This window comes from Microcaecilia unicolor, chromosome 1, assembly GCF_901765095.1.
Source record: "Microcaecilia unicolor chromosome 1, aMicUni1.1, whole genome shotgun sequence".
Taxonomy (NCBI): Eukaryota; Metazoa; Chordata; class Amphibia; order Gymnophiona; family Siphonopidae; genus Microcaecilia; species Microcaecilia unicolor.
Genome location: NC_044031.1, coordinates 571,702,361 through 571,729,983, shown reverse-complemented (window position 1 = coordinate 571,729,983; position 27,623 = coordinate 571,702,361). Strand labels below are relative to the sequence as shown.

The window sequence follows — 27,623 nt, the reverse complement described above, 5'->3', positions numbered from 1 at the left end:
AGATGATTATGGGGTACAAATCCAAATAAAATAAAGAATAGCACTTAGGGGTGAATTCTATATATGGCACCAAAAAAAATCAGCACTGAAAAAAGCACTATTTTATAAGCCACGCCTAAAGTTAGGTGCGGTCTATAGATGGTGTGCATGGGCAGACTGGAAGGGGCATGTGGTCCTCTTATAAGAACATAAGAATAGCCATACTGAGTCAGACCAATGGTCCATCTAGCCCAGTATCCTGCTTCAACAGTGGCCAATCCACGTCACAAGTACCTGGCAGAAACCTAATTAGTAGCAACATTCCATGCTATCAATCCTGGGGCAAGCAGTGGTTTCCCCCATATTCATCTCAATAACAGACTATGGACTTTTTCTCCATGAATCTTCCTAACCTTTTTTAAACCCAGATGCACCACTGACTGCCATTAGCACATCCTCCAGTAGTGTGTTCTACAGCTTAACTCTTCATTGAGTGAAAAAAATATTCCCTCCTATTTGTTTTAAAAGTATTTCCATGTAATTTCATTGTGTTCCCTGGTCTTTGTACTTTTTGAAAGAGTGAAAAATTGATTCACTTTTACCTGTTCTACACCACTCAGGATTTTATAAACCTCAGTCATATACCACCCTCATCCATCTCTTTTCCAAGCTGAAGAGCCCTAACCTCTTTAGTCTTTCCTCAAATGCGATGAGTTCCATCCCCTTTATTATTTTGGTTGCTCTTCTTTGAACCTTTTCTATGTTTCATATGTTTCTATATGTAATAATTTGGTTCAAGATATCAAGGAGATGTGACTTTCCATTGCATTTAAGCCAAGTTGCAAAAAAAATAGATTTAAGTGATCTGGACTTGCCCATTCTATTATTTATTATTGTGTTTTAATTTCTTATATTCCACCTGTAAGTCTTTGAAGCAGTGTACATTCAGGTAGAACAAGTATTTTTCTGACCCTGAAGTGCTCACAATCTGTACCTGAGGCAATGGAGGGTTAAGTGACTTGTCCAAATCACAAGGAGCTACAGTGGGATTTGAACCTGAGCTCTGCTGGTTCTCAGCCTGCTGCTCTAACCATTGGGTGTCTCCTCTAGTCTGCTCCTTCTAGTCTCAGCACAATCTTGGAGAGGGAATAATTGAAATGTATGCTTCTACTTTTAAATTAGAGCCTGGAAATGTCCAGAATCTGAAAGAAGAAAAAGTACAGTTGGCAAGAAAGATGCTTGCGTCATACTGTGGAAAACCTACAGCAATTAAGTGAAGTGTTTTAGTTATTCAAAGGATTCCTAATTAGCTTTCTTCCTCAGAGTGGGGTGTGGGAGATATGGGTCATTAGCTTATTTAGCAATGTGGAGGGGCATAATCGAACGCAAACGTCCATGTGTAAGAACGTCCATCTCCGAGAACGGGTCGTGAAGAGGTGGGCCGAATCGTATTTTCGAAAAAGATAGACGTTTATCTTTAGTTTCGATAATACGGTTTTTGCCAGGCAACTGCATTGGATGTGGGCGTTTTTGAGATGTGGGCATTTGTTTGAGCTGGTCGTTTTCGTTTTTCAGCGATAATCGAAACCGAAGCATCCCAGCTCAAAAACGACCAAATCCAAGGCTTTGGGTCATGGGAGGGGCCAGGATTTGTAGTGCACTGGTCCCCCTCACATGCCAGGACACCAACCGGGCACCCTAGGGGGCACTTTTAAAAAATAGGAAAAAATATTAAATTACCTCCCAGGTGCATAGCTCCTTTACCTTGGGTGCTGAGACCCCCAAATCCCCCCCAAAACCCACTCCCCACAACTCAACACCATTACCATAGCACTTAATGGTGAAGGGGGGCACCTACATGTGGGTACAGTGTGTTTTGGGGGGGGATTAGAGGGCTCCCATTTACCACCACAAGCGGTACAGGTACAGGGAGATGGGCCAGGGTCCGCCTGCCTGAAGTAACATATATAGTAACATAGTAAATGACGGCAGAAAAAGACCTGCATGGTCCATCCAGTCTGCCCTACAAGATAAACTCATATGTGCTACTTTTTGTGTATACCTTACCTTGATTTGTACCTGTCCTTTACAGGGAACAGACTGTGTAAGTCTGCCCAGCACTATCCCCGCCTCCCGCCACCGGCTCTGCCACCCAATCTCGGCTAAGCTCCTTAGGATCCATTCCTTCTGAACAGGATTCCTTTATGTTTATCCCACGCGTGTTTGAATTCTGTTACCATTTTCATTTCCACCACCTCCCGCGGGAGGGCATTCCAAGCATCCACTACTCTCTCCGTGAAAAAATACTTCCTGACATTTTTCTTGAGACTGCCCCCCTTCAATCTCATTTCATGTCCTCTCGTTCTACCGCCTTCGCACCTCCGGAAAAGGTTTGTTTGCAGATTAATACTTTTCAAATATTTGAACGTCTGTATCATATCATCCCTGTTTCTCTTTCTTCCAGAGTATACATGTTCAGGTCATCAAGTCTCTGCTCATACGTCTTGTAACGCAAATCCCTTACCATTCTCGTAGCTTTTCTTTGCACCGCTTCAATTCTTTTTACATCCTTCGCAAGGTATGGCCTCCAAAACTGAACACAATACTCTAGGTGGGGCCTCACCAATGACTTATACAGGGGCATCAACACCTCCTTTCTTCTGCTGGTCACACCTCTCTCTATACAGCCTAACAACCTTCTAGCTACGGCCACCGCCTTGTCACACTGTTTCATCGCCTTCAGATCCTCAGATACTATCACCCCAAGATCCCTCTCCCCGTCCGTACCTAACAGATTCTCCCCGCCTAACACATACGTCTCCCGAAGATTTCTATTCCCTAAGTGCGTCACTTTGCATTTCTTCGCATTGAATTTTAATTGCCAAACCATAGACCATTCTTCTAGCTTCCTCAGATCCTTTTTCATGTTTTCCACTCCCTCCCGGGTGTCCACTCTGTTACAGATCTTAGTATCATCCGCAAATAGGCAAACTTTACCTTCTAACCCTTCGGCAATGTCACTCATAAATATATTGAACAGATTCGGTCCCAGCACCGATCCTTGAGGCACACCACTACTCACCTTTCCCTCCTCCAAGCGAATTCCATTCACCACCACCCTCTGGCTTCTGTCCGTCAACCAGTTCCTAATCCAGTTCACCACTTCAGGTCCTATCTTCAGCCCATCCAGTTTATTTAAGAGCCTCCTGTGGGGAACTGTGTCAAAAGCTTTGCTGAAATCTAAGTAGATTACGTCCATAGCTCATCCCTGATTCAATTCTCCTGTCACCCAATCAAAGAACTCAATGAGATTCATTTGGCACAATTTCCCTTTGGTAAAACCATGTTTTCTCGGATCTTGCAGCTTATTGGCTTCCAGGAAATTCACTATCCTTTCCTTCAGCATCGCTTTCATTACTTTTCCAATAATCGAAGTGAGGCTTACCGGCCTGTAGTTTCCAGCTTCTTCCCTATCACCACTCTTGTGAAGAGGGACCACCTCCGCCGTTCTCCAATCCCTCGGAACCTCTCCCGTCTGCAAGGATATATTAAACAAATCTTTAAGAGGACCCGCCAGAACCTTTCTGAGCTCCCTCAATATCCTGGGGTGGATCCCATCCGGTCCCATGGCTTTGTCCACCTTTAGCTTTTCAAGCTGTTTTCATACACACTCTCTTCCGTGAATGGTGCTCTATCCACGTCAATCTCATTTGTAGTTTTTGCAGTCCATCACGGTCCTTCTCCAGGATTTTCTTGTGTGAAAACAGAACAAAAGTATCTATTTAGCAAATTTGCTTTTTCTTCATCATTATCCACATAGCGGTTCGCAGTATCTTTTAGTCTCACAATTCCCTTTTTAGCCATTCTCCTTTCACTTATATACCTGAAGAAATTTTTGTCACCCCTCCTTTCATTTCTAGCCATTTGTTCTTCCGCTTGCGCTTTCGCCAGACGTATCTCTCTCTTGGCTTCTTTCAGTTTCATCCTGTATTCCTCCTCGTGTTCCTTTTCTTGAGTTTTTGTGTATTTCTGGAACGCCAACTCTTTAGCCTTTATTTTCTCAGCCACTTGCTTGGAGAACCATATCGGTTTCCTTTTTCTCTTGCTTTTATTTACTTTCCTTACATAAAGGTTCGTGGCCCTATTTATAGCTTCTTTCAGCCTGGACCACTGTCCTTCAACTTCTCGTATTTCCTCCCAGCCCATCATCTCCTTCCTCAGGTATTCCCCCATTTTACTAAAGTCAGCACGCTTGAAATCCAGAACCTTGAGTTTTGAGTGGCCGCTCTCCACTTTAGCTGTAATATCAAACCAAACCGTTTGATGGTAATGCACTGCATTACCCACTAAAAGTGCTCCAGGGACAGGAATTGTTGCTGCTGTATAACCTTGGCACAGCAGTTCACACTGTAAGACTAATCTCGCTGAAAACGTCCTTTATTTCAATAACCGCGTTTACTCACAGTTAACTGCAGATCAGAGGTTGTGCCCCACTGGCAACGAGTCTCCCTGGTACTAAGATTAGCAGTAGGTCAGAGCTGGCAGAATGGTGTACAATGCCCTCTTTCAGCAACATTCAAGGTAAGAACTAAGTTCTGTAACGTGGCTAACACACGAAAGGGATCTAAAACAGACTTACAAAAATGGCCACTACCTCGTGGACTACCGGAAACAAAACAGGGCACACTCTGACCCAGTAAGCAGAGGGAAAAGCACCATGGGAGAAGAGCCTACCAACTACCAACATCGTGAGACTGTAACACAAGCTAGTGAAATCACGGAGCCCAATACCCTACACCCACCACAATGCAATGCTGATGTGACCCTGCAGTGCACCCAAGAGCCACATCTGACCCAGGGAAAGGCTGTGAGAGGATCGAACACATTCTGCTGTCATGGAGGTGGGTACGGAATTTGAGGGTGGCATAGAGGCTAGGAAATAAGGTTTTTGCAAGTGGGTTTTTATTGGTGGGAGGGGGTTAGTGACCACTGGGGGAGTCAGGGGAGGTGATTCCCAATTCCCTCCGGTGGTCATCTGGTCATTTAGGGCACTTTTTTTGGGACCTGTTTGTGAGAAAAAAGGGTCCAAAAAAAGTGTCCTAAATTCTTGCTAAAAACGCCTTTCTTTTTTCCATTATCGGCCGACAGCGCCCATCTCTGCTTGGCCGATAACCACGCCCCAGTCCCACCTTCACCACACCTCCAACACACCCCCATCAACTTTATTTGTTCCCGCAACGGAGTGCAGTTGAAGACGACCAAAATCGGCTTTCGATTATACCGATTTGGCCGCCCACGGGAAACGGACGCCCATCTCCCGAACATGGGTGTTTTTCTCCTTTTGAAAATAAGCAGGATAGTAACATAGTAAATGATGGCAGATAAAGACCTGAACGGTCCATCCAGTCTGCCCAACCGTCACACTCATGATCAATTCATGATTAAGTCAACAATGAATGTGATATTATATACTTTATCACGAGTCTGTCTTTAGCATTCCTGGAATATAGGATGTAAAAGTCCGCCCGGTTCTGTCCTTATGTTCCGCCTGCTGAAGTCGCCATCAAAAGTCACTCCAGCCTTTCCAAATCCGTCTTGTCATTTGCAGGACCCAGACCATAAAACTCTGCCAGCACTGTCCTCAGTTCCAGCTACTGAAGTTGCCATTGAAGCCCTTTCCAGCCTATCCTAAACTGGATTGCTATATATAGAACACAGACCTACAAAGTCTGCCTGGCACTGGCCTTAGTTCTTCACAGCTGGAGTAGCCGTCCAAGTGTTACCCCAGCTGTGAAGAACTAAGGCCAGTGCCGGGCAGACACCAGGAGGTTGTCTCCTGGTGTGACTGGTGCTCTGAGGCAAGTACAGGTGTTGTCTATGAAACAATATGTGTGGAAGATGGCCCTTGCTCATTCTGTCAGGAGTAAGTCTGTTCTGATTCATAATATGATTGTTACTGATAATTTAGATATTTTAGCAATTATAAAATGGTTGACAGAGGCTGATAGGGGTGTGGTGTTTCAATGTTGCCCCAATGACCAGAAAGACTGAAGGAGATAATGGAACGTTTGGTGTTAAAAAATGAAGTTATGACCCCTTAAAGGCTCATTTTCAAGGCACTTAGACTTACAAAGTTCCATAGGTTACTATAAACCTTTGAAAATACACCTCCACGTGTCTTTTATTGTCCTCCTGGAATGATGGATACTGATTGTTCTGGTTTTATTGATGTTTTGGCAAATTTAACTTTAGAGCTAGAATGTATTTGTGTGGTAGGAGATTTTAATATTCCTTTTGATCCGGCTTTAAGGACGTTTTTTGAGCAAGAACATATGTTGGATTTGCTACTCATAGGGCTGGACATGTACTTGATTTGGTGTTTTTGAACCCATGTTTATTTAAATCATTCATTAGTCCACCAGTGGTAGATGATGTAGCTCGGTCAGATCATTTGATGATTTACCTCTCGATGGTAGTAAAAAGGGAAATACTCGAGAGAAAGATGAGACAGTATACTGTCAAGACACGTCGTAGGTTTGTTATTATTGCTTTGCAGGCCCAATGGATATCTTGTCTTGATTTCCTTGATGATATGTCTGTGGATGATGCAGTTGCAGTATGGTATGATATGCTGGCAGAGTCTTTGAATAGGTTAGCACTTATATGTGAAGTGACAGTTGATGGCAGTCATACAGCCCACCCTTGGTATGCTGCATCTTTGGTGGCTATGAGCGTGAATTGTGGAAGGCAGAATGTAGATGGAGACGTTCACGGGATAGAGATGATTCTGAGATATGGAATATTTGGCTTGTGTGTGAGAATAAGCGCTATAATTATTACAAAACTAAGGACTCTGTTTACTAAGGTGTGCTAGCGTTTTTAGCACGTGCTAAAATTTAGCACATACTAACTATGTAGAAGCCCATAGGAATATTATGAGCATCCACATGGTTAGCGCAGGCTACACGCCTCTAGTGCAGCTTAGTAAACATGGCCCTATGATCAGTATTGCTAAACACAATCCAAAGGAGTTATTTGCAATTGTTAAAGAGTTTTGACTTGTGGCCAAGATAAGTGCATTCAAGATGTGGGCCCAAAACCTGATGAATTTGCTCAGTACTTGATAGACAAATTTGAGTTGGTGGAGGAAAAGCTAGGGAGAACAAGGGAGAAAGAAGTGGGTCTTCTTGTTGCAGTTCCTACTATTAATTGGTCTTCTTTTCACATGGTAGAGAATGTGTTGTTTCTGTTGTACATGGTTGCACTTTCAATATTTGGAATGCACTTGGCACTTTATATTCATTCTTCATCTACAAGACATTCAATAGATGATTATTATATTCATATTTGAAAAGGCACTTGCCATTTCATTTTAATGCACTTTCTAAACACACTTAGGCAATGCACTTGGTACTTCAATATTTATCAAAGCACTTTACAGATTTTACATTTATTTTTTCATGTTTACTTTGACTTCATCCCAGCTTTCTCAAATAGCATGCAGCTAATCAGCATGAAATAGGCTAAGTGTTGTTGTATTTAAAGATTTTTTGACAAAATGTAGAAAAAATTGTAAACAGTTTGCAAGAATAAAGTGTAAGACTGATGACGAGTACAGTGAATCACAGGGAGAGTGCCTTTTGTGTAAAAAGTCACTGTTGAGGTCTCGATATAGACGTTCCTAGACATGTTATGATGATGTTGGATTTTTGAAGACTGACTATAAAATGGGCTTAGCACATACATATGCAGGCTTTTCCCAATGTATTTGGATCACTTTTTTTTTTTTAGTCCATCAGACATGGACCTAGATCCATAAGAATGATTTTTTTTTTCACACAAATTTGAGAAGTTTTTGATATTGACATTATTAAAATGTGTTTTTGATTTTTATTGTTTAAATGCAAATTAATGTATAAAGAGTTTTATATCTATGATCGTGCTGCACTAGAAAGGTTTTAAAAATAATTTGAGCCTGAGCACTCTGAGACTTTTCATCCTTTCTTTTGAAATAAAGGTTTTTAGGAACTAGATTTGTTTAATGTTTAAGATAAGTTTTGTTTCTAGTAAAAGTGTTTTTGCATTTTTGAGTGCTTGCATTTTTAACTAGCCCTACATGTTTTGGTATATTAGTGGACAAAATCTAACCAATCAGCAGCTGTGGATTGGTGGGTGGGTTATGGTTTATTAAAATTTACTATACTGTCATGGCTAGCTGGCAGATCTCAGCGGTTCACAATAAAGAAAATATAAGAAAAAAGGAAAGGAACTACAAAATTGATAGGAAAGAGGGTAGATCACTCATTCATAATGAATAAGAAGGGAAAGAAAGGTGGGTTGGGAAAGGAAGATGGATTTTCATACCCTGATTTGAGTAACTCCAAAAATTACCCTGACAAATCTTTTGAATATTAGTTCCAGAATAGCTCTTGAAAATAATAGTCACAGTACTTCCTACTTAAATACTTCTACTATTAAGAATCTAAATAAACTGGGAGCTGCTATATCAATCTATATCAGCATGATGCACTTGCAAATAAGTCAGTATCAGAGGTGCAGTTTTAGATTTAATGTCAAATTCAGCAGGAAAGAAATTGGCTTCTTCCTGTTGTTGAAGGTTTGGGGGACTTTTAGCAACCTTAATTGGGGTCTAAGGTAGGTGTTTCATGACTTGGAGGCCTCTTTAAAGACTTTAGATGTATGGAAGCTATGGAAGCCCATCTATGGGGGTCCCATATGATGATTCTGAGGAATTTTGGAGTTCACTGGATAAACTAGGGAGCTTTGCCAGTCTGAGAAGGTTCTGAGTATCAAGAGTGAGTGTCCATTCCCAACATTAGGGCAGAATTATAAAATTGAATTTTAGTGAGACTCTGATGATTGTTGACTGGAGGGAACAATGAGAGGCAGCCAAGGGGGCTAAGTTATCTGGTGTTCCAAAGGAGGGGAAAAGAGAAGGTACTTCTTTCCATTTACAAAAAGGATTACTCTCCAATCGCCTTTTGAAGTGAATCAATAGGAGACTTATGAGCAGCACTGGAAGTCTGAGTGTTCTTGTATCACGGGGATAGGATCCTGATCCTGGGATATTGTTATCCAATAGGGTATAGAAGTGAATTTTGTATATGAAGAAGGATAAAGATATTGGGGCTGATATTCAGACCATGAGAGTTAGCCTGACTAACTCCCACAATCACCGCTAATTCCGGATATTCAATGCTGGACTGTTTACGGTGACAGGCATTGAATATCCAGTCTATTTTTGGTCAGTTAGAAGATAACCGGCTATCTTGATATTCAGACTTAACGGTTATCTTCTAACTGGCCACAGCTCTCCCATTATTCACGCAGCCAAATATAGCTGCTAAAATGGGGCTGAAAATTGGCAGATAGCTGGTTATGTCGGTAGGAGATAACCGGCTATCCCCCACTGAATATTGCCGAATAGCCAGTTATGGGGCATTTAACCAGCCAGGTGCCGATCCTGGCTGGTTAAATGCTTTTGAATATCGAGAAAATTTTCTTTAGTTTTCTGTGATTAAAGGAGAAAAGCTGTTTTGGGAATAGTGGGAGGCTAACAGGCCCATTTTCGAAAGAGATGGACGTCCATCTTTCGACATAAATCGGAACATGGACATCCATCTCCTAGGGACGTCCAAATCGGTATAATTGAAACCCAATTTTGGACGTCTCCAACTGCAGTCCGTCGCAAGGATGTCCAAATTTCAAGGGGGCGTGTCGGAGGCATGGTGAAGGCGGGACTTGGGCGTGCCTAAGACTTGGATGTCTTTGAGCCATAATCGAAGAAAACAAGGATGTCCTAAAGTAAAACTTGAATGTTTTCACCCGGACGTGGTTTTTTTACGAATAAGGAACAAAAAGGTGCCCAAAATAACCAGATGACCACCGGAGGGAATCAGGGATGACCTCCCGTTACTCCCCCAGTGGTCACTAACCCCCTCCCACCCTCAAAACACATATTTAAAAATATTTTGTGCCAGCCTCAGATGTCATACTCAGGTCCACGACAGCGCATGCAGGTCCCTGGAGCAGTTTTAGTGAGTACTGCAGTGCACTTCATACAGGCGAACCCAAGCCCATACCCACCCTACCTGTTACATTTGTGGAGGAAACAGCAAGCCCTCCAAAACCCACCTGAAATCCACTGTACTCATATCTAGGTGCCCCCCTTCACCCATAAGGGCTATGGTAGTGGTGTACAGTTGTGGATAGTGGGTTTTGGGGGGCTCAGTACACAAGGTAAGGGAGCTATGTACCTGGGAGCATTTTATGAAGTCTACTGCAGTGCCCCCTAGGGTGCCTAATTGGTGTCCTGGCGTATCAGGGGGACCAGTGCACTAGAAATGCGGACTCCTCCCACGTTCAAATGGTTTGCATTTCAACGTTTTTGACATGGACGTCTTTGGTTTCGAAAATCGCTGAAAGTCAAAGACGTTCATGTCTAAGGACGTCCAAATTCAAAGATGTCCTTGGTATTTTGAAACAAAAGATGGACGTCCATCCTCTTTTGAAAATATGGTTTTCCCCACCCCCGTATTTGGACGTCTTACAAAGACGTCCAAATCCAAACATAGACGTTTCTTTCGAAAATGCCCCTTCATGTCTCTTTTGGTATGTGCTGAAGAAAGGGCCACACCAAGGGCTGTGTGAGTGGTGTGGTCACACAGAGTATAGTTGTGGAGGGGCTCAAATACACTGTCCTTGGTATGGTGCACACACTATGGACTGCTCATGCCTCCGCTGGCCTACTCCTGAGTGCCCTTGTTGCTGCATCCAGGCCCAGCCCACCAGGTGTCTTCTCACTGGTGTGCTGCTACCACTACCATTCATTCCTGACACTCAAAAGAAAGGAGAAGGACTGAACCAGGACCTTGCCACTCATTGACTTCCAGCTCTGTGATGTACAACTGCCTGCATCACACCCTTATATGGAAATATGACTCCTAGTGATACCCTACAACGGGGTTCACCAGCAAAGAGGTGGGATAATTTGGGATACAAATGCAACAAATAAATAAATAAAATTCTGGGGGAAGCCATTGGCAAGGGCAAGAGAAACTGGAAATTGATCCTGCCTGACGACCACTGGACCACCAAGAATTGTACTGGTTGGCCCATGGGGGGGGGGTGGGATCAAGGAGGTTCTTTTGGGGGTAAGACTTCTGATCAGGGGAGTGGGGATGCTCCTCGGGTGCCTGACAGCACCAAAGGTCCCTTTAAGATGCGAATTTGGAACACACTGCCAGTGTACATGGGGTACATAGTAATGTGTTGCTTTACTTGCAATTGCATCTCATTCCTATGTACCCCATGGAAACTTAGATAATGTAGGATTAGGGCACGATAACTTGCATAAGTGCCCTTTAAGTCACATCAAGGGGCAAATAATATGGGTTATTGACCTACTATAACTTCCCCCCTCAATGCTAAAAAGTGTACGGGCATGCATCAGGTTTGTAAAAACTCAAAGGAGCAGCATAGTATAGAAGATGCAGGGCGGGACTTGGGGACAAACGTATCTAATAATCTTAATGTGGCCACGCAGGTAGAAAAGGTAATAATAAAAGCCAGAAGCTTGGGCGCATATAATGGCCAGCAGGAAAAAGGAGGTGATAATGCCTCTGTATAAGTCTCTGGGGAGATCCCATTTAGAGTACTATGTACAATTCTGGAGACCGCACCTTCAAAAAGATATAAACAGGATGAAGTCAGTCCAGAGGGAGGCTACAAAAATGGTCAGTGGTTTTTGTCATAAAGCGTATGGGAACAGACTTAAAGATTTCAATATATACACTCTGGAAGAAAGGTGGGAAAGGGAAGATACCATAATCAATTAAATACTACTGTGGCATAAATGCACAGGAGGCAAGTCTCAATTGAAAGAACGCTCTGGAATAAGGCGACATAGGATAATGGTGAAAGGGGATAGCCTCAGTGGTAATCTAAGGAATATACTTCTTTATGGAAAGGGTGATGGATGTGTGGAACAGCCTTCCGGTGGAGGTAGTGAAGACAAAGACTGTATCTGAATTCAAGCGAGCAGGGTTCAAGCTCATGGGATCTCTAAGGGATAGGAAGGGATAGTAGATGGTATGACAGACAAACTGGATAGGTCATAATGGTCTTTATTTGCCTGTAATTTTCTCTGTTTCTATATAAACCAGTTTTCTACACATTTGACAGCTGATTTTGTGTGTTCTGACTTCAGAAATCAATAAGGGCTAAGGATTGGAAACTGTGGAATTTGTTTGAGAAGTGTGACTTGGCTTTCTCTGTGCCATTTTCATCTTTTCCTTACTATGGTCTTTGGTTTGGAATACCTGCAATCAGGGGCGTATCTGGACTCCGGCGGTAGGGGGGGCCAGAGCCAGAGGGAGGGGGCACATTTTAGCCCCCCCCCCCCCGCCGCCGCCGCCCCCCCCACCGCCGAGCCCCCACCGCCACCAATGTGACTCTCTCCACCCCCCTCCCGCCGCCAACCCTCCCCCGCTGCCGTTCTTACTTTTGCTGGCGGGGGACCCCAACCCCCGCCAGCCGAGGTCTGCTTCCACCTGCCGCTGCCGTAAAAACATCTTCTTCAGCCGGCGGGGGACCCCAAACCCCCGCCAGCCGCCCCGCGGTGTTTGAAATTCATCTTCGGCCTCCGTGGCCGTGCTGCTGTGATAGGCGCTGTTGAAATCCACTTCGGAGTCTGACGTCGCAGCACGTACAACGTACAACAACGTCAGACTCCGAAGTGGATTTCAACAGCGCCTATCACAGCAGCACGGCCACGGAGGCCGAAGATGAATTTCAAACACCGCGGGGCGGCTGGCGGGGGTTTGGGGTCCCCCGCCGGCTGAAGAAGATGTTTTTACGGCAGCGGCAGGTGGAAGCAGACCTCGGCTGGCGGGGGTTGGGGTCCCCCGCCAGCAAAAGTAAGAACGGCAGCGGGGGAGAGTTGATGGCGGTAGGGGGGTCCAGGGCAAAATCTGCGGGGGCCCAGGCCCCTGAGGCCCCACGCAGATACGCCCCTGCCTGCAATGTGGAGAGTAAGAATGTGTGATGATGGAGGCTTTAATTTTGTTGCAGCCTCTGAAGCTAGATCCTTTAATCTCTGCTAAGATTAATACATACAGAAAAATGGGTTATATACAGTTGTGTTTATGAGGATGGAGTGGTTCTAGATGGCTATAATTGTGTTTGAGGAGGGAGACAGAGGTGGAACATACTTGTCTATTCTTCATATAGGCGGAGGGTTTTACATGGCAGGGCACACAGGCCAGTATTTGTGTTTGGAGGGAGATTTGCCAGAGAATGTAGTAAAAGCAGTTAGCTTAACTAGGTTTAAAAAAGGTTTGGATAATTTCCTGAAAGAAAAGTCCAAAAGCCATTATTAAGATGGACTTGGGAAAATCTACTGCTTATTTCTAGGATAAACAGCATAAAATCTGTTTTACTCTTTTGGGATCTTGCCAGGTGCTTATGACCTGCATTGGCCCACTGTTGGAAACAGGATACTGGGCTTAATGGGCTTTTGGTTTGTCTCAGTATGGCAATGCTTATGTTCTTATGTTAATGGTCACATTAATGTTCACTTTACACAGACATTAACACATTTGTTCATAAGCTCCCAAGTGCCATCAGCAACATTTGAAAATAATGTCTTTGGATTTAAAAAAAAATTCATGACAACTGTAGAAATAGCCAAGGGTTCACGGGATTAGCAGACTTCTTTAGGACTATTACAGAACATAGCAGACAAATAATTTGCATACATAAAACAATAATTCTAAAAATAGCTACAAAGTGGAGTTCTTACCCTCCATCAGCACAAGGAAAATATCCCTCAGGTTGGTGATGGTAGTTCCCAAGACAAAAACAGAGAATACAAATGTGCAGATTGGGTCAGCTAGTTTGTACTCTGGCTGGAAATAAGAAATATTTAACTTAAGTACTCTGAGTTTATTTTATCATGACATATTTCATTGAAAGAAGTAATTGTCAACCCTTCAAAACTGACAGAATACAAAATAGCTTTTCTTGTATCAATTTGAATAAAGAAACAGTTGGACATTGAAAATAATCATTTTTAGGAGAATATTCAGCTGTCTCTCCCTCACTGGCTAGGTTTCAAGTTGATGAGTTGCCTAAATCTAGCTAGTCAAAATTTGTCCCATGGCTAATCTTATCTGGTGAATGCAGAAAATCAGCTCTAACTGGCTCTTCCTTTTTTTTACTTAGCTAAATATGGCTGCCTTCTAAAGTGAGCCAGTTAACTTTTTGAAAATCAACACCTCTGTAATTAATTTCATGTATCTCTTTTTAATAATCTGTTTTGAGTATGAGAACTGTAGCTTGACCAGTACTCATGTTAATACTGACAGCACAGGAGAAACCGATTCTGCTTTAGAAGCAGATTGATCTTTGGTGTGCAAATTCTAGAAGACAAATGGTGTGCAAATGATGACAGATAAAGACCATATGGTAGAAGTGCTCAATGTCTGTTCTTAGTGGGCTACAACCCAGTCCAGTTTTCAGGATTTCCCCAATGAATGTGCATGAGATCTGTTTGCACACACTGCCACTGTTATATGCAAATAGATCTCATGCAAATTCATTGTGGAAATCCTGAAAAATTGACTGGGTTGTAGCCCTCGAGGACTGACAATGAGTATCCCTGCTATATGGCCTAACCAGTCCACCCATCCATGCCCTCTACTAAACTCTACTAACCCCCCCCCCCCCCTATATTTAAAACCAATTAACTGACCAAGAATGGCTCCTAGCTGGTTAAATGGCACTTAACGGGAGATAGCTGGCTATCTCTTGGTGGGTGAATATTGCTAGTATTCAGTGCATCTAGTCAGCCAACAGTGGCTAGTTCTGTCCAGGTGACTTGCCTGTCACCACTTGGGGTCTAGCTAACCCTCGGGTTTGCCAGGTTATCTCAGCTGCAGCCCAAGGGCTGACCCTTACTGAGCTCATGACACTGAGTCTACCACCTTTTACTTTCATCCTTTGACCCCTGTATTAATTGTCAACAGAATGCAGGGCAAGGGCAGTGTTCCGGGCAGGAAAGAGGGGGCTCTTTCCTGCCCCAAAGAGGTCACTAGACCACCAAGGCAGTAGATAGTAAGTAAGGGACAGGGAGGCTAGGATAGGCCCGCCGCCCGCCCATTTGTCCAGAAATCCGGACAAACGGGCGGACTGGCAAAACCCGTCCAGACGCCCGGACATGTCCTCAAAAAGAGGACATATCCGGGTAAATCCAGACATATGGTAACCCTAGGCAGGGAGCAACTATTCCTGCTGTGAGAACTTCTTTTTTATTTTGAGTGTCAAGGGTAGGAGGAAGTTTCCATATAAATTAACCTTTAAAAAAAAAAGGAATGAGGAAAAATTTAGTATTGTAAAAAAAAACAACAACATTCCTCTAAATACTGATACCCCTACCAGTATTCAGCTGAGCAAACATAAGAACATAAGAGTAGCTATACTGGGTCAGACCAATGGTCCATCTAGCCCAGTATCCTGTTTCCACCAGTGGTCAAGCCAGGTCACAAGTACGTGACAGAAAACCAAATCTTGGCAACACTTCAATAGCAGACTATAGAGTTTTCCTCCAGGAACTTGTCCAAACCTTTTTAAAACCCAGATACGCTAATTGCTATTACTACATCTTCCGGCAAAGAGTGCTAGAGCTTAATTATTCATTGAGTGCAAAAACATTTTCTCCTCTTTGAGTTAAAAGTATTTCCCTGTAACTTCCTTGAGTATCCCCTAGTTTTTGTACCTACTCGTTCTACACCACTCAGGATTTTATAGAACTCAATCATATCTCCCCTCATCCATCTCTTTTCCAAGCTGAAGAGCTCTAAGCTCTTTAGCCTTTCCTCATATGAGAGGAGTTCTATCCCCTTTAAAATTTTGGTCGCTCTTCTTTGAACCTTTCTAATTCTGCAATATCTTTTTTGAGATATGGCAACCAGAACTGAACACAGTACTCAAGGTGAGGTCGCACCACTGAGCGATACAGAGGCATTATAGTAGTTTCGGTCTTATTCACCATCCCTTTCCTAATAAATCCTAGCATCCTGTTTGCTTTTTTGGCCACCATCACACATTGAGCAGAAGATTTCAGCGTATTATCTACAACAACATCTAGATCTTTTTCTTGGTTGCTGACCTCCCCAGGTAACTATGATTCAGATTACTCTTTCTAATGTGCATCACCTTGCATTTGTACACATTAAATGTAATCTGTCATTTGGATGCCCAGTCTTCCAGTTTCCTAAGGTCTTCCTGCAATATTTCACAGTCTACACGTGTTTTAACAACCTTGAATAGTTTTATGTCATTTGCAAATGTAATCACCTCACTCTTCATTCCGATTTCCATATCATTTATAAATCTGTTAAATAGCACCGGTCCCAGTATTGATCCATGTGGCACTCCACTGTTTACCCTCCTCCATTGAGAGAAATTACCATTTAACCCTACCCTCTGTTTTCTGTCTAAAAACCAATTCTTAATCCACACCAGAACCTTGCCTCCTATCCCATGACTCTTTAATTTTCTCAGGAATCTCTCATGAGGAACTTAATCAAAAGCTTTCTGAAAATCTAGATTCGCTACATCAACCGGCTCACCTATATCCACATTTTTATTCACGCCTTCAAAGAAGTGAAGCAAATTAGTGAGGCAAGATTTCCCTTGGCTGAACCCATGCTCTGTCCCATTAAACCAGTTTGTCTATATGTTCCGTTATTTTATTCTTTATAATAGTTTCCATTATTTTGCCCAGCACTGACATCGGGCTTACCGGTCTGCAATTTCCTGGATCACCCCTGGAACCCTTTTTAAAAATTGGCATCACATTGACCACTCTCCAATCTTCAAGTACTAAGGACAATATTAATGACAGGTTACATATTACTAACAGCAGATCAGCAATTTCATGCTTGAGTTCTTTGAGTACCTTTGGATGTATGCCATCCGGTCCAGGTGATTTACTACTCTTTAATTTGTCAGTTTGGCTCAGTACATCTTCCAGGGTCACCGAGATTTCTTTCAATTCCTTTGCATCATCAATCTTGAAAACCATTTCCGGTACAGGCAGATCTCTTGCATCTTCTTCCGTAAAGGCCGAAGCAAAGAATTCAGTTTTGATAATACAGTCGGGGACGCCCAAATCTCCACATTTAGGTCGACCTTAGAGATGGTCGTCCCCGGTTTTCTGCGATAATGGAAACCGAGGACGCCCATCTCAGAAATTACCAAATCCATGCCCTTTGGTCATGAGAGGAGCCAGCATTCATAGTGCACTGGTTCCCCTGACATGCCAGGACACCAACCAGGCACCCTAGGGGGCACTGCAGTGGACTTCAGAAATTGCTCCCAGGTGCATAGATCCCTTTCCTTGGGTGCTGAGCGTCCCCCCCAAAAAAATCAAAACCCACTACCCACAGCTGTACAACACTACCATAGCCCTAAGGAGTGAAGGGGGGCACCTAGATGTGGGTACAGTGGGTTTGTGGTGGCCCTCCCACCCACCACAAGTGTAACAGGTGGGTGGGAGGGATGGGCCTGGGTCCACCTGCCTGAAGTGCACTGCGCCCACTAAAACTGCTCCAGGGACCTGCATAATGCTGACAGGGAGCTGGGTATGACATTTGAGGCTGGCATAGAGACTGGCAAAAAAATATTTTTAAAGTTTTCTTTTAGGGTGGGAGGGGGTTAGTGACCACTGGGGGAGTAAGGGGAGGTCATCCCCAGTTCCCTCCGGTGGTCATCTGGTCAGTTCGGGCACCTTGAGGCTTGTTCACAAGAAAAAATGGACCAAGTAAAGTCGGCCAAGTGCTCATCAGGGACGCCCTTCTTTTTTCCATTATCAGCCGAGGATGCCCATGTGTTAAGCATGCCTCAGTCCTGCCTTCACTATGCTTCCGACACGCCCCCTGGAACTTTGGTCGTCCCCACGACGGAAAGCAGTTGAGGGCGCCCAAAATCAGCTTTTGATTATGCTGATTTGGGCGACCCTGGGAGAAGGACGCCCATCTTGTGATTTGTGTCGAAAGATGGGCACCCTTCTCTTTTGAAAATGAGCCCATTAGTGTCCTAACCTTAGCAGCCAATCCTTTTAGCTTCTTTTTAGCCATTTTCCTCATTTTATTATAGTCACTACTTCGAAAATTAAATGCAGCTATAGTAGATTTCCTTTGCGGGTTCATCCCAGATAGTAGCTCAAACTTGATCATGTTATGATCACTGTTTCCCAGGGGCCCCAACACCACCACCTCTTGCACTATGCACTGCATGCCACCAAGGACCAGATCCAAAATGGCTTCCCCTCTTGTCAGTTCCTGGACTAGTTGCTCCAAGAAGCAGTTTTTTATTACATCTAGAACTTTTATCTCCCTGGCACTCCCTGATGTAACATTTATCCAATCTATATTGGGGTAATTGAAATCACACCACACTCCAAGAATCCGTGGAGTCAATAATCACAATTCACAAACTAATCTCCACTTTTTATTCTGTATCTCCAGAAGGGTCATATAGCATAATTCACTTATTCACAAGGTGGAGAAAAAAGACTTCAGAAACCTTGAGATTCACATCCACTTGTAAGGTAAACCTTCATATCCGTGGGTGGCTCTCCCCAATCATAAATCATAAAAAAACTCCACCTAATTTTCAATCTATGACACCATTCGAGTGCGACATTTAACCCCTTCAGCGCTACCATGTGTAAGGAATTAAGTCCATCTTTGTTCATGTTATCTAAGTATCCGTCTTATGTCTCCTCTTCTTTCAGTGATCTGTAATTGTTCCAGAACAATACAGTGAATCTCTGCAAAGGAATGCCATTTACCTAAGAAATGTATCACAAGGGGTTCACTCAATTTCCCAGCTTGAATACAGTGATGATGTTCTATCAGGTGCGTTTTCAAAGCCCTAGAGGTTTGTCCTATGTAGAACAAATCACATGGACATTTAAGTAAATATATCACATTAATGGAATTACAGGATGTGTTTGCCCGCAAAGTGTAAATCCTACCAGTATGTATGTCAATAAATTGACTAGAGTCCATCATCACCATACACACCGAACATGTACCGCAAGGAGCATGATGACTTATGATTGGGGAGAGCCACCCACGGATATGAAGGTTTACCTTACAAGTGGATATGAATCTCAAGGTTTCTGAAGTCTTTTTTCTCCACCTTGTGAATAAGTGAATTATGCTATATGACCCTTCTGGAGATACAGAATAAAAAGTGGAGATTAGTTTGTGAATTGTGGTAATTGAATTCACCCATTATTATAGTGTTTCCCAATTTTCCAGCTTTCCTAATCTCTGTAAACATTTCTTCATCTGTCTGTTCGTTCTGTCCCAGCGGACGGTAGTATAGCCCTACACGAATATTCCTTCCCTTCACACATGGAATTTCTATCCATAATGATTCCATGCTTATATCTATTTCATGTGGAATGTTTATTTTTTTTTTTACTCAATTCCCTTTTTAATATAAAGCACAATCCTCCATCCAATTTGATCCTTTTGATCATTGCGATACAATTTGTACCCTGTTATATTGCTTGTCCTCTTTCCACCAAGTCTCTGAGATGCCTATTATATCTACCTAATCATTTTGTGCTATATAATCTAACTCTCCCAACTTGTTTTTTTGGCTTCTAGCATTTGTATACAGGCACTTGAAATTGTATACAGGCAGTTGGATCTACAAGCTGCTTAGAAGTTGACAGAGATAATGTGCATTCTTTATCCTGCTCTCTCATTAAGCACATCTGGCTTACTTTCAGCATTGTTGAAGCCTCTCTACTGGGATTCCCTAAATGTCCTGTTTCAATAGTATAATTCAAGGATATTCCACACTGAACCATGTGCTCCTGGGCGACTTTTGGCTCCCCCCCCCCCCCCCCCCCCCCCCCCCATTCTAGTTTAAAAGCTGCTTTATCTCCTCTAGAAACGTTATTGCTCTATCTCCTTTTTAAAAGTCCATGTTCCACTAAGTTCTTGCTCCCTACCCTTTTGGATACACCCATTCTACCCACCAACCCTCCAGTATTTGAACTCATGGTTCCAGAGAGTTCCTTCTTCCCTGGAAGAAGGAAGGGAACAGCCCACCTGCTGGGTTTGTAACACAGTGGTGAATACACAGCAACACAGCAAATACAGCAGGAAGTAATAGAACAGGCAGAAAGGCTGTTGCAACCCTCCAGCTGGGAAGGAGAGGATTCTCCAGAATTATCAGGACAGTTCTTTAGATTGGCCAACCATATTTAAACCTGCTAAAGCAACTCTAGATATGGTCACACAAATTATACAGTTAATACTGAAAATCAACTTAAGCCACTGGGGGACTTGCAAGCATAAATCCTTAGAATAATGGCATATGCATGCATATATGTGCACATATTAGTGTAAATGACAAAATTTAACCTAAGTGTTATTTTGTAAAAATATAAGAATGGCCATATTGGGTCAGACCAATGGTCCATCTAGCCCAGTATCATGTTTCCACTAGTGGCCAATCAGGTCACAAGTACCCGGCAGAAACCCATATTGTGGCAACACTCCCTGCTACCAATCCCAGGGCAAGCAGTGGCTTCCCCATGTCTGTCTTAATAGCAGACTATGTACTTTCCTCCAGGAACTTGTCCAAACATTTTAAAACTCAGATATGCTAACTGCTGTTACCATATCCTCCAGCAACGAGTTCCAAAGCTTAACTATTCGTTGAGTGAAAAAATATTTCCTCCTATGTATTTTAAATGGATTTCCATTTAACTTCATTGAGTGTCTGCTAGTCTTTGTACTTTTTGAAAGAGTAAAAAAGCGATTCACTTCTACTCATTCTACACCACTCAAGATTTTGCAGACCTCAATCATATCACCCCTCAGCCATCTCTTTTCCAAGCTGAAGAGCACTAACCTCTTTAGCCTTTCCTGCTATAATAGGAGTTCCATCCCCTTTATCATTTTGGTCGCTTTTCTTTGAACCTTTCCTAATTCTGCTATATCTTTTTTGAAATACGGCAACCAGAACTGAACACAATTTCAAGGTGAGGTCACATATCTTACATATCATGAGGTCAGTTTTCAGCGTGTGGCAGTCAGTGATGTTTAAGCTGCTTACAGCCATGGGCTGACCTGCACTGGATATTCAATACTACTACTACTACTTATCATTTCTATAGTGCTACTACAGCCAGGCCATATCTGGGCACCGGCATTAAATATCCGAGTTACAGCTGTCACCTGGATGCTAACTGCACACCTACCAATATTCAGACTGTGCATGGTTAGCTTGGCACATAAAGTTAGCATAACCTTTTTGCTGTCCTTAACTTTATTTGCTTATTTAACTGGTTAGCAGATTGAATATCACTGCTAACAGGTTAAATACTTGCTCCAGCCAAGATCCAACCCAGACCAACCCAGCACTAATCAGACAACATTGAGGCAGTCAGAGCCGATATTCAGCAGCACTGCCTGGTTAAGTGCCCCTGAAATTCAGAGGAAGGTGAGCTCAGCAGAATTTAATCAGGTTAAACTCTTTTGAATATTAGGTCCCGTGTATTTTACAGGTAGGCATACCCGAAGGCAAAATCTGTGTGGAACATGGGTAGGGTCACATTTATGTGCATAACTTTTATCACAATTATTAATTATTTATGGACTCGGGAGGCAGGGGAAAGATGCACAGGTCGAATAAAGAAGCACAGAGATGGTGATGGTGGGGGAGGGGGTATGAGTGAGAGACAGAGTGAGATAGAGAGAGAGAGAGGGAGGGAGAGAGACAGCGTGATTGGAGATAAGGAGGGAAGAAACAGAGAATAGGAAAGACATACATGGGAGGGACAGGATAGAGAAGAGTAGAGGAAAAAAGAAGAGAAGGAGAGAGAGAAGTTAAGACCTAGACCATGAATCCCTGCATGTCATGGGAGGGCCAGGGTGTTGGTTTAACTATGGGGACTAACATGATCCTCTTTTTGGATGGTAAAAGGCCAAAGTGGAGGTCAACAAAACTTGACTTTGATAAGGAATGATTTTCTTCAAACAGTCAATCTTTTGTGACGGGGGGTGGGATATAACCTTAGCAGTGTAGACCAGAAAACATGGGCATATTGACTGGATCAATTGGTTTTTTTCTGTTATCATCAGCTAAGTTACTATCTAATATAATAAAACGCACCCTCAACGTTCTGAGGACAACGTTCTGAAGTCACTCAGACTCCCAGAACGGTTCGTAAGTTCGTGGTGGTGAAGCCACTGAACGACTTGCTGCCCCGCCCTCGCGTCAAACGTCATGACGTCGAGGGCGGAAAACCAACAGAAAAATGAAAGAAGGGACCGCATCAAGGAAGGGGGAGGAGTAGGGAAACACGCGGAGCGTGTTTCCCTACTCCTCCCCCTGCCAAGGAAACGCTGGCTACCAACCTAGAAAACCACCCAAAAGCTACATAGATAAAATGGAGCCCCGCCAGAGAATGACCGAGGTCCAACACCCCCGCCCCCCTCGCGCAACGCCCCCCCCCCCCAAAACAAACAACAAACCTCAACAGAAGAAAAGAAATCCCACAAAAAACAGGAGGTGCAACACTCCCCCCCCCCAAGCCACCCACCGTCGCGTACCTTTGCTGGCGGGGGACACGAAACCCCGCCAGCATAAGTCCTGTCTTCAGACTCCGGCGTGATCTTCAGCATTACTAGCCTCTGCAGGCAGGGCTTCTGTGCGTCTGACGTCATGCACGTACAGGACGTCAGATGCACATAACCCCGCCCAGCAGAGGCTAGCAATGCTGAAGATCACGCCGGAGTCTGAAGACAGGACTTATGCTGGCGGGGTTTCGTGTCCCCCGCCAGCAACACTACGCAACGTTGGGTGGGATGGCGGCAGCGGCAGCGGGACTATCGTGCTGGGTGGGATGGCGATGGCGGCGGCGGCGGCGGGGGGGGGGGGGAACATCGCGCGGAGGAGGCAGTGAAGGCAAAAAAACAAACCCCTGCAATCTAGCAGCGCTTCCTTCACTCATCTTCAAAGCACCGCTTCCACAAACCCCTGCCCCCACTCACTCACTCATCTGGCAGCGCTACCAGACCCCCCCCCCACACCCCTCTTCATCCAAGTTGAACACCACAACACACCCCCCACAACCCTCCAACACACACACTCTCTCTCTAAAAATCTCATCTGCCAGCGCATCCTGAACCCCCCTCACACACACATACACTCTGTCTCATATGGCAGCGCTTCCAGAAACCACGTACACACACACACATATACACACACACACACACTCACTCTCATCTGGCAGCGCTTCCTAAAACCCCTGCCACACCCACACACAGTCACTCACTAATCTGGCAGCTGTTGCTGAACCCCCCCCCCCCCACACACACACACACACACTCACTCACTCTCATTTAGCCACACTTCCTGAACCACCCCACCACCACCACACACACACACTCACTCTCATCTGGCAGCGCTTCCTAAAACCCCTGCCACACCCACACACAGTCACTCACTAATCTGGCAGCTGTTCCTGAACCCCCCCCCTCACACACACACACACACACACACACACACACTCACTCACTCTCATTTAGCCACACTTCCTGAACCACCCCACCACCACCACACACACACACACACACACACTCTCTCATCTGGCAGCGCTACCTGAACCCCCCCCCCCCCCCCACACACACACAAACTCACTCTCATCTGCAAACGCTTGATAAACCACCCCCCACACTCATCTGGCAGCACTTCCAGACCCCCCACACACCCCTCTTCTTCCAAACTGAACCACCCAACACACCCCCCACACCCCTCCAACATACACACTGTCACAAAATCTCATCTGCCAACGCTTCCTGAACCCCCCCTCCACGCACCCCACCCCCACACAATCACTCTGTCTCATCTGGCAGTGCTTCCTGAAACCCCTGCCACCCCCCCCCCCCACACACAGTCACTCACTAATCTGGCAGCCGTACCTGAACCCCCCCCAACACACACACACACTTACTCACTCACTCTCATTTAGCCCCGCTTCCTGACCCCCCCCCCCCTACACACACACTCACTCACTCTCTCATCTGCCAGTGCTTCCTGAACACACGCCACAAACACTCACTATCATCTGGCAAAACTTGAAAAACCGCCCCCCCCCCCCCACACACACACTCACTCATCTGGCAGCGCTTCCTGAACCACCCACACCCCTCTTTTTCCAAGCTGAACCCCCCCAACACACCCCCCACACCCCCAAAACACACACACCCACACTCTCATCTGGCAGCGCTTCCAGAAACCCCATACACACATGCACTCACTCTATCTCTCATCTGGCAGCGCTACCTGAACCCCCCCTACCCCCCCCCCCCCCCACACACACACACTCACTCTCTCTCAACTGGCAGCGCTTCATGAAACCCCATACACACACACTCACTCTCTCTCTCATCTGGCAGCGCTTCCTGTACCCCCTGCCCCCCCCCCACACACACACACACACTCCCTCACTCTGTCATCTGCCATTGCTTCCTGACCCCCCCCCCCCCCCACACACACACACACACACACACACTCACTCTCTCACTTTCATCTGGCAGCGCATCCTGAATCCCCCACACCCCTCTTCTTCCAAGCTGAACCCCTCCAACACATCCCCCCCACCCCACACACACACTCTCTCTCTCTCTTCCTCTCCTCCAGCACACCAATTGCTTAGGTGCAGTGGCAGCAATCTCAGACACCAGAGAAAGAGGGGGGCCTGACACCATAGAGAGAGAGGGAGGGAGGTATCTCTGTCACACACACACACACACTCTCTCTCTCTCTCTCTCTCTCGCACACACTCTCTCTCTCCCACAGACAATGTGTTTCTGTCTCTCACTCTCATACACTCTATGTCTCACAGTGTATCACATTCACTCTCTATGTGTCACACAGTCACTTACATACTCGCTTGGTCTCATACACTCAGTCTCACAGACAATCTGTGCCTCACACACACTCTCATTCTCGCACACACTGTATCTGTGTGAAACACACTCTCTCTCTCTCTATCACACTGTCTCCCATACGCAATTGCACACACTCTCATTCTCACACACACACTCTCACACAGACACACTCACACCCAGACTCACTCTCTCTCTCACACACACACACACACTTGCACTTTCACTCTCTCTATCACACACAGTCACTCTCGCATACACTCTCCAAAACATACACATTATGAGGAAAACCTTGCTAGCGCCCGTTTCATATGTGTCAGAAACGGGCCTTTTTTACTAGTATTACTATATTCTCCTGAATCCTATTCCACAGCTCTGACCACTAAGCCTTGTCTCTATTTTGGGTTACTTTTTACACATCTGTAAACATACTGTACCGTAGGTGCTGCCCATTCAAAAACAGGTTTTGTTATCAATCTATATGATTTATCTTCATGATAACCTCCAAAGAGGCAAAGAAACAATGATGTGTTTACTCAATTACAGCTAAGCAAACCAAGGCACAGACAGTAATAGTGATTTGCCCTAGATCACAAAGGCAGTGGAGGGCAGAGCATGAATTAATACTTGCAGATTCCAGGAGCTTGCCTGAATCAGTTATGTCCTCTAAGAACTAGTTCATGTCTCTTTCTGATGACAAAAATTGACATATTGGAAAGAGAAATTGAAAACACTTATGGGGGCAACTCAGTGGACAACAAAACCTCATGAAATGAGCACCAAAAATCATGGTGCCAAGGGCACTTATATAGGTATGTGCCATTATAGAATATGGGAATAAGGTGCCACGTATATGCAAACATGTCAATAGCTAGTGTGAATACTTGTGGATATGTGGCACCACATTCACACGTAACTTACTGTATTCTATAAGTTACGCGTGTATACAGTAGAGCCACCCATTACCTACCTATGCTCTGCCCCTATCACATATGTGCTAAAGTAAGCACCTGTGTAAAGGGAAAATAGTGTCACCTCTTACCCCCTTATATGCTAGTATTCTGTAACATACACAGGTATTTGGCACTTACCCATAGGTGTGAATTTATCGAATTGTTTTTCACACTAGTATATGCATGTACAAGGCTGCTTATAAAATTACTCCTGCATACAACAATGTGCATACTTGTAGGCATATTTAGATTAGGCTTTGGACAGGGGTGTGGGCATGTACAAAGTTGTGATTTACATGTGTTCTTTATAAAATGTCTTACAAAACAAAACCCACTGTGAATCTTGCATGTGCACACTGAAATACTACTGTGCTCATAAGGCACAATGTTGCAGTGATTTAATGAAAATGTGAAAATGGGAGAAAAAAACCTCATCCTACTGCGGCTCAACGCGGTAACTTAAACTGGATCACAAACTTAGCTGAAAGGTTTTTAAGCACACAGTTAAAAAGTAATCATAGATGGAAAAAAACCTCCCAACAGTGCTCAATAACTTTCAAAAAAACCCTACTGGGCAAATTGATAACAAAAGCACTTATCTGTATTGCTCCAAGTCCGTTCTTAATGCTGGCAGATCGGTCTCCAAGCATGTATTGTCCATGATTTTATTATAGCAATGACTTCTGAAATTTTTGTGGGCAATTCTAATAACACATAGAGACCTCCTTAAAATAGGCACCTGTTTCACCTCCCAGCCAAGGCAACCTGTTATAAAATTACCCTGTATAGCATATAAACAAAATAATATCCTGTAAACAGCCACAGCCATGATCCGCACCCTGGCCTACCTGCTACTGGCGATGGGAGTTGGGGCAGACCCTGCGGTTCGTGCTGGGGATTAGGGCTGCTCCTTCCATGTGGCGGACTGCTGGCTCTGTGGCCGTTGGCGTATCAGGGCTCCACACTGCCGGGCGTACCATTCCCATGCTACTTCCCTGGCACCAGCCAATGCTAGGTTCCCCTAGGCACACGCTCGTGCCACAGAGTAACATTTAAAGGGCCCATGGAGGGAAGATCTCCAGAGATGCCTGTTGATGACATCATTGCTTGGGTCCCTATAAGGATTCCTGGAACTGTACTGTGATGTCTTTGCAATGGGTCGCCTAGCCTTTCCTAGTGTGAGTTGCAGCCTTGTCCCAGCCTTGTTCCAGTCCGAGTCTTCATCCTTGTCCCAGCCTTGTTCCAAACTGTGTCTTCAGCCTTGTTCCAGCCAGAGTCTTCAGCCTTGTTTATTTATTTTATTTTATTTTTGTTACATTTGTACCCCGCGCTTTTCCCCACTCATGGCAGGCTCAATGCGGCAGGCAATGGAGGGTTAAGTGACTTGCCCAGAGTCACAAGGAGCTGCCTGTGCCAGGAATCAAACTCAGTTCCTCAGTTCCCCAGGACCAAAGTCCACCACCCAAACCACTAGGCCACTCCTCCACTTTGTCCCAGCCTTGCTTCAATCTGTGCCTTTGGCCTTGTTTCAGCCAGACCATCTTACTCTGGGCCTCCAGCTGTTCCTGGTCCCGAGGTCTCCGGATCTCTTGGTCTTCAGGTTCCAGCTACTCCCTGGCCTCGACCCCATTGGGCCAGCCTCAAAGGGCTATCTTAAGAGCCATTCTCTGCCCTGACTTGTCAG

The 27,623-nt window shown here is 44.6% G+C and overlaps 1 protein-coding gene across 1 annotated transcript in view; it reads right to left on the bottom strand.

Annotated features, from left to right (window-relative positions):
* The window catches only part of SLC30A8 (solute carrier family 30 member 8), a 108,437-nt gene that overhangs the window by 21,654 nt on the left and 59,160 nt on the right, over positions 1-27,623 (bottom strand). The window contains exon 7 of the mRNA XM_030189894.1: positions 13,802-13,907. Coding sequence (XP_030045754.1) covers positions 13,802-13,907 — 106 coding nt within the window. The remainder of the gene's footprint in view (positions 1-13,801; positions 13,908-27,623) is intronic.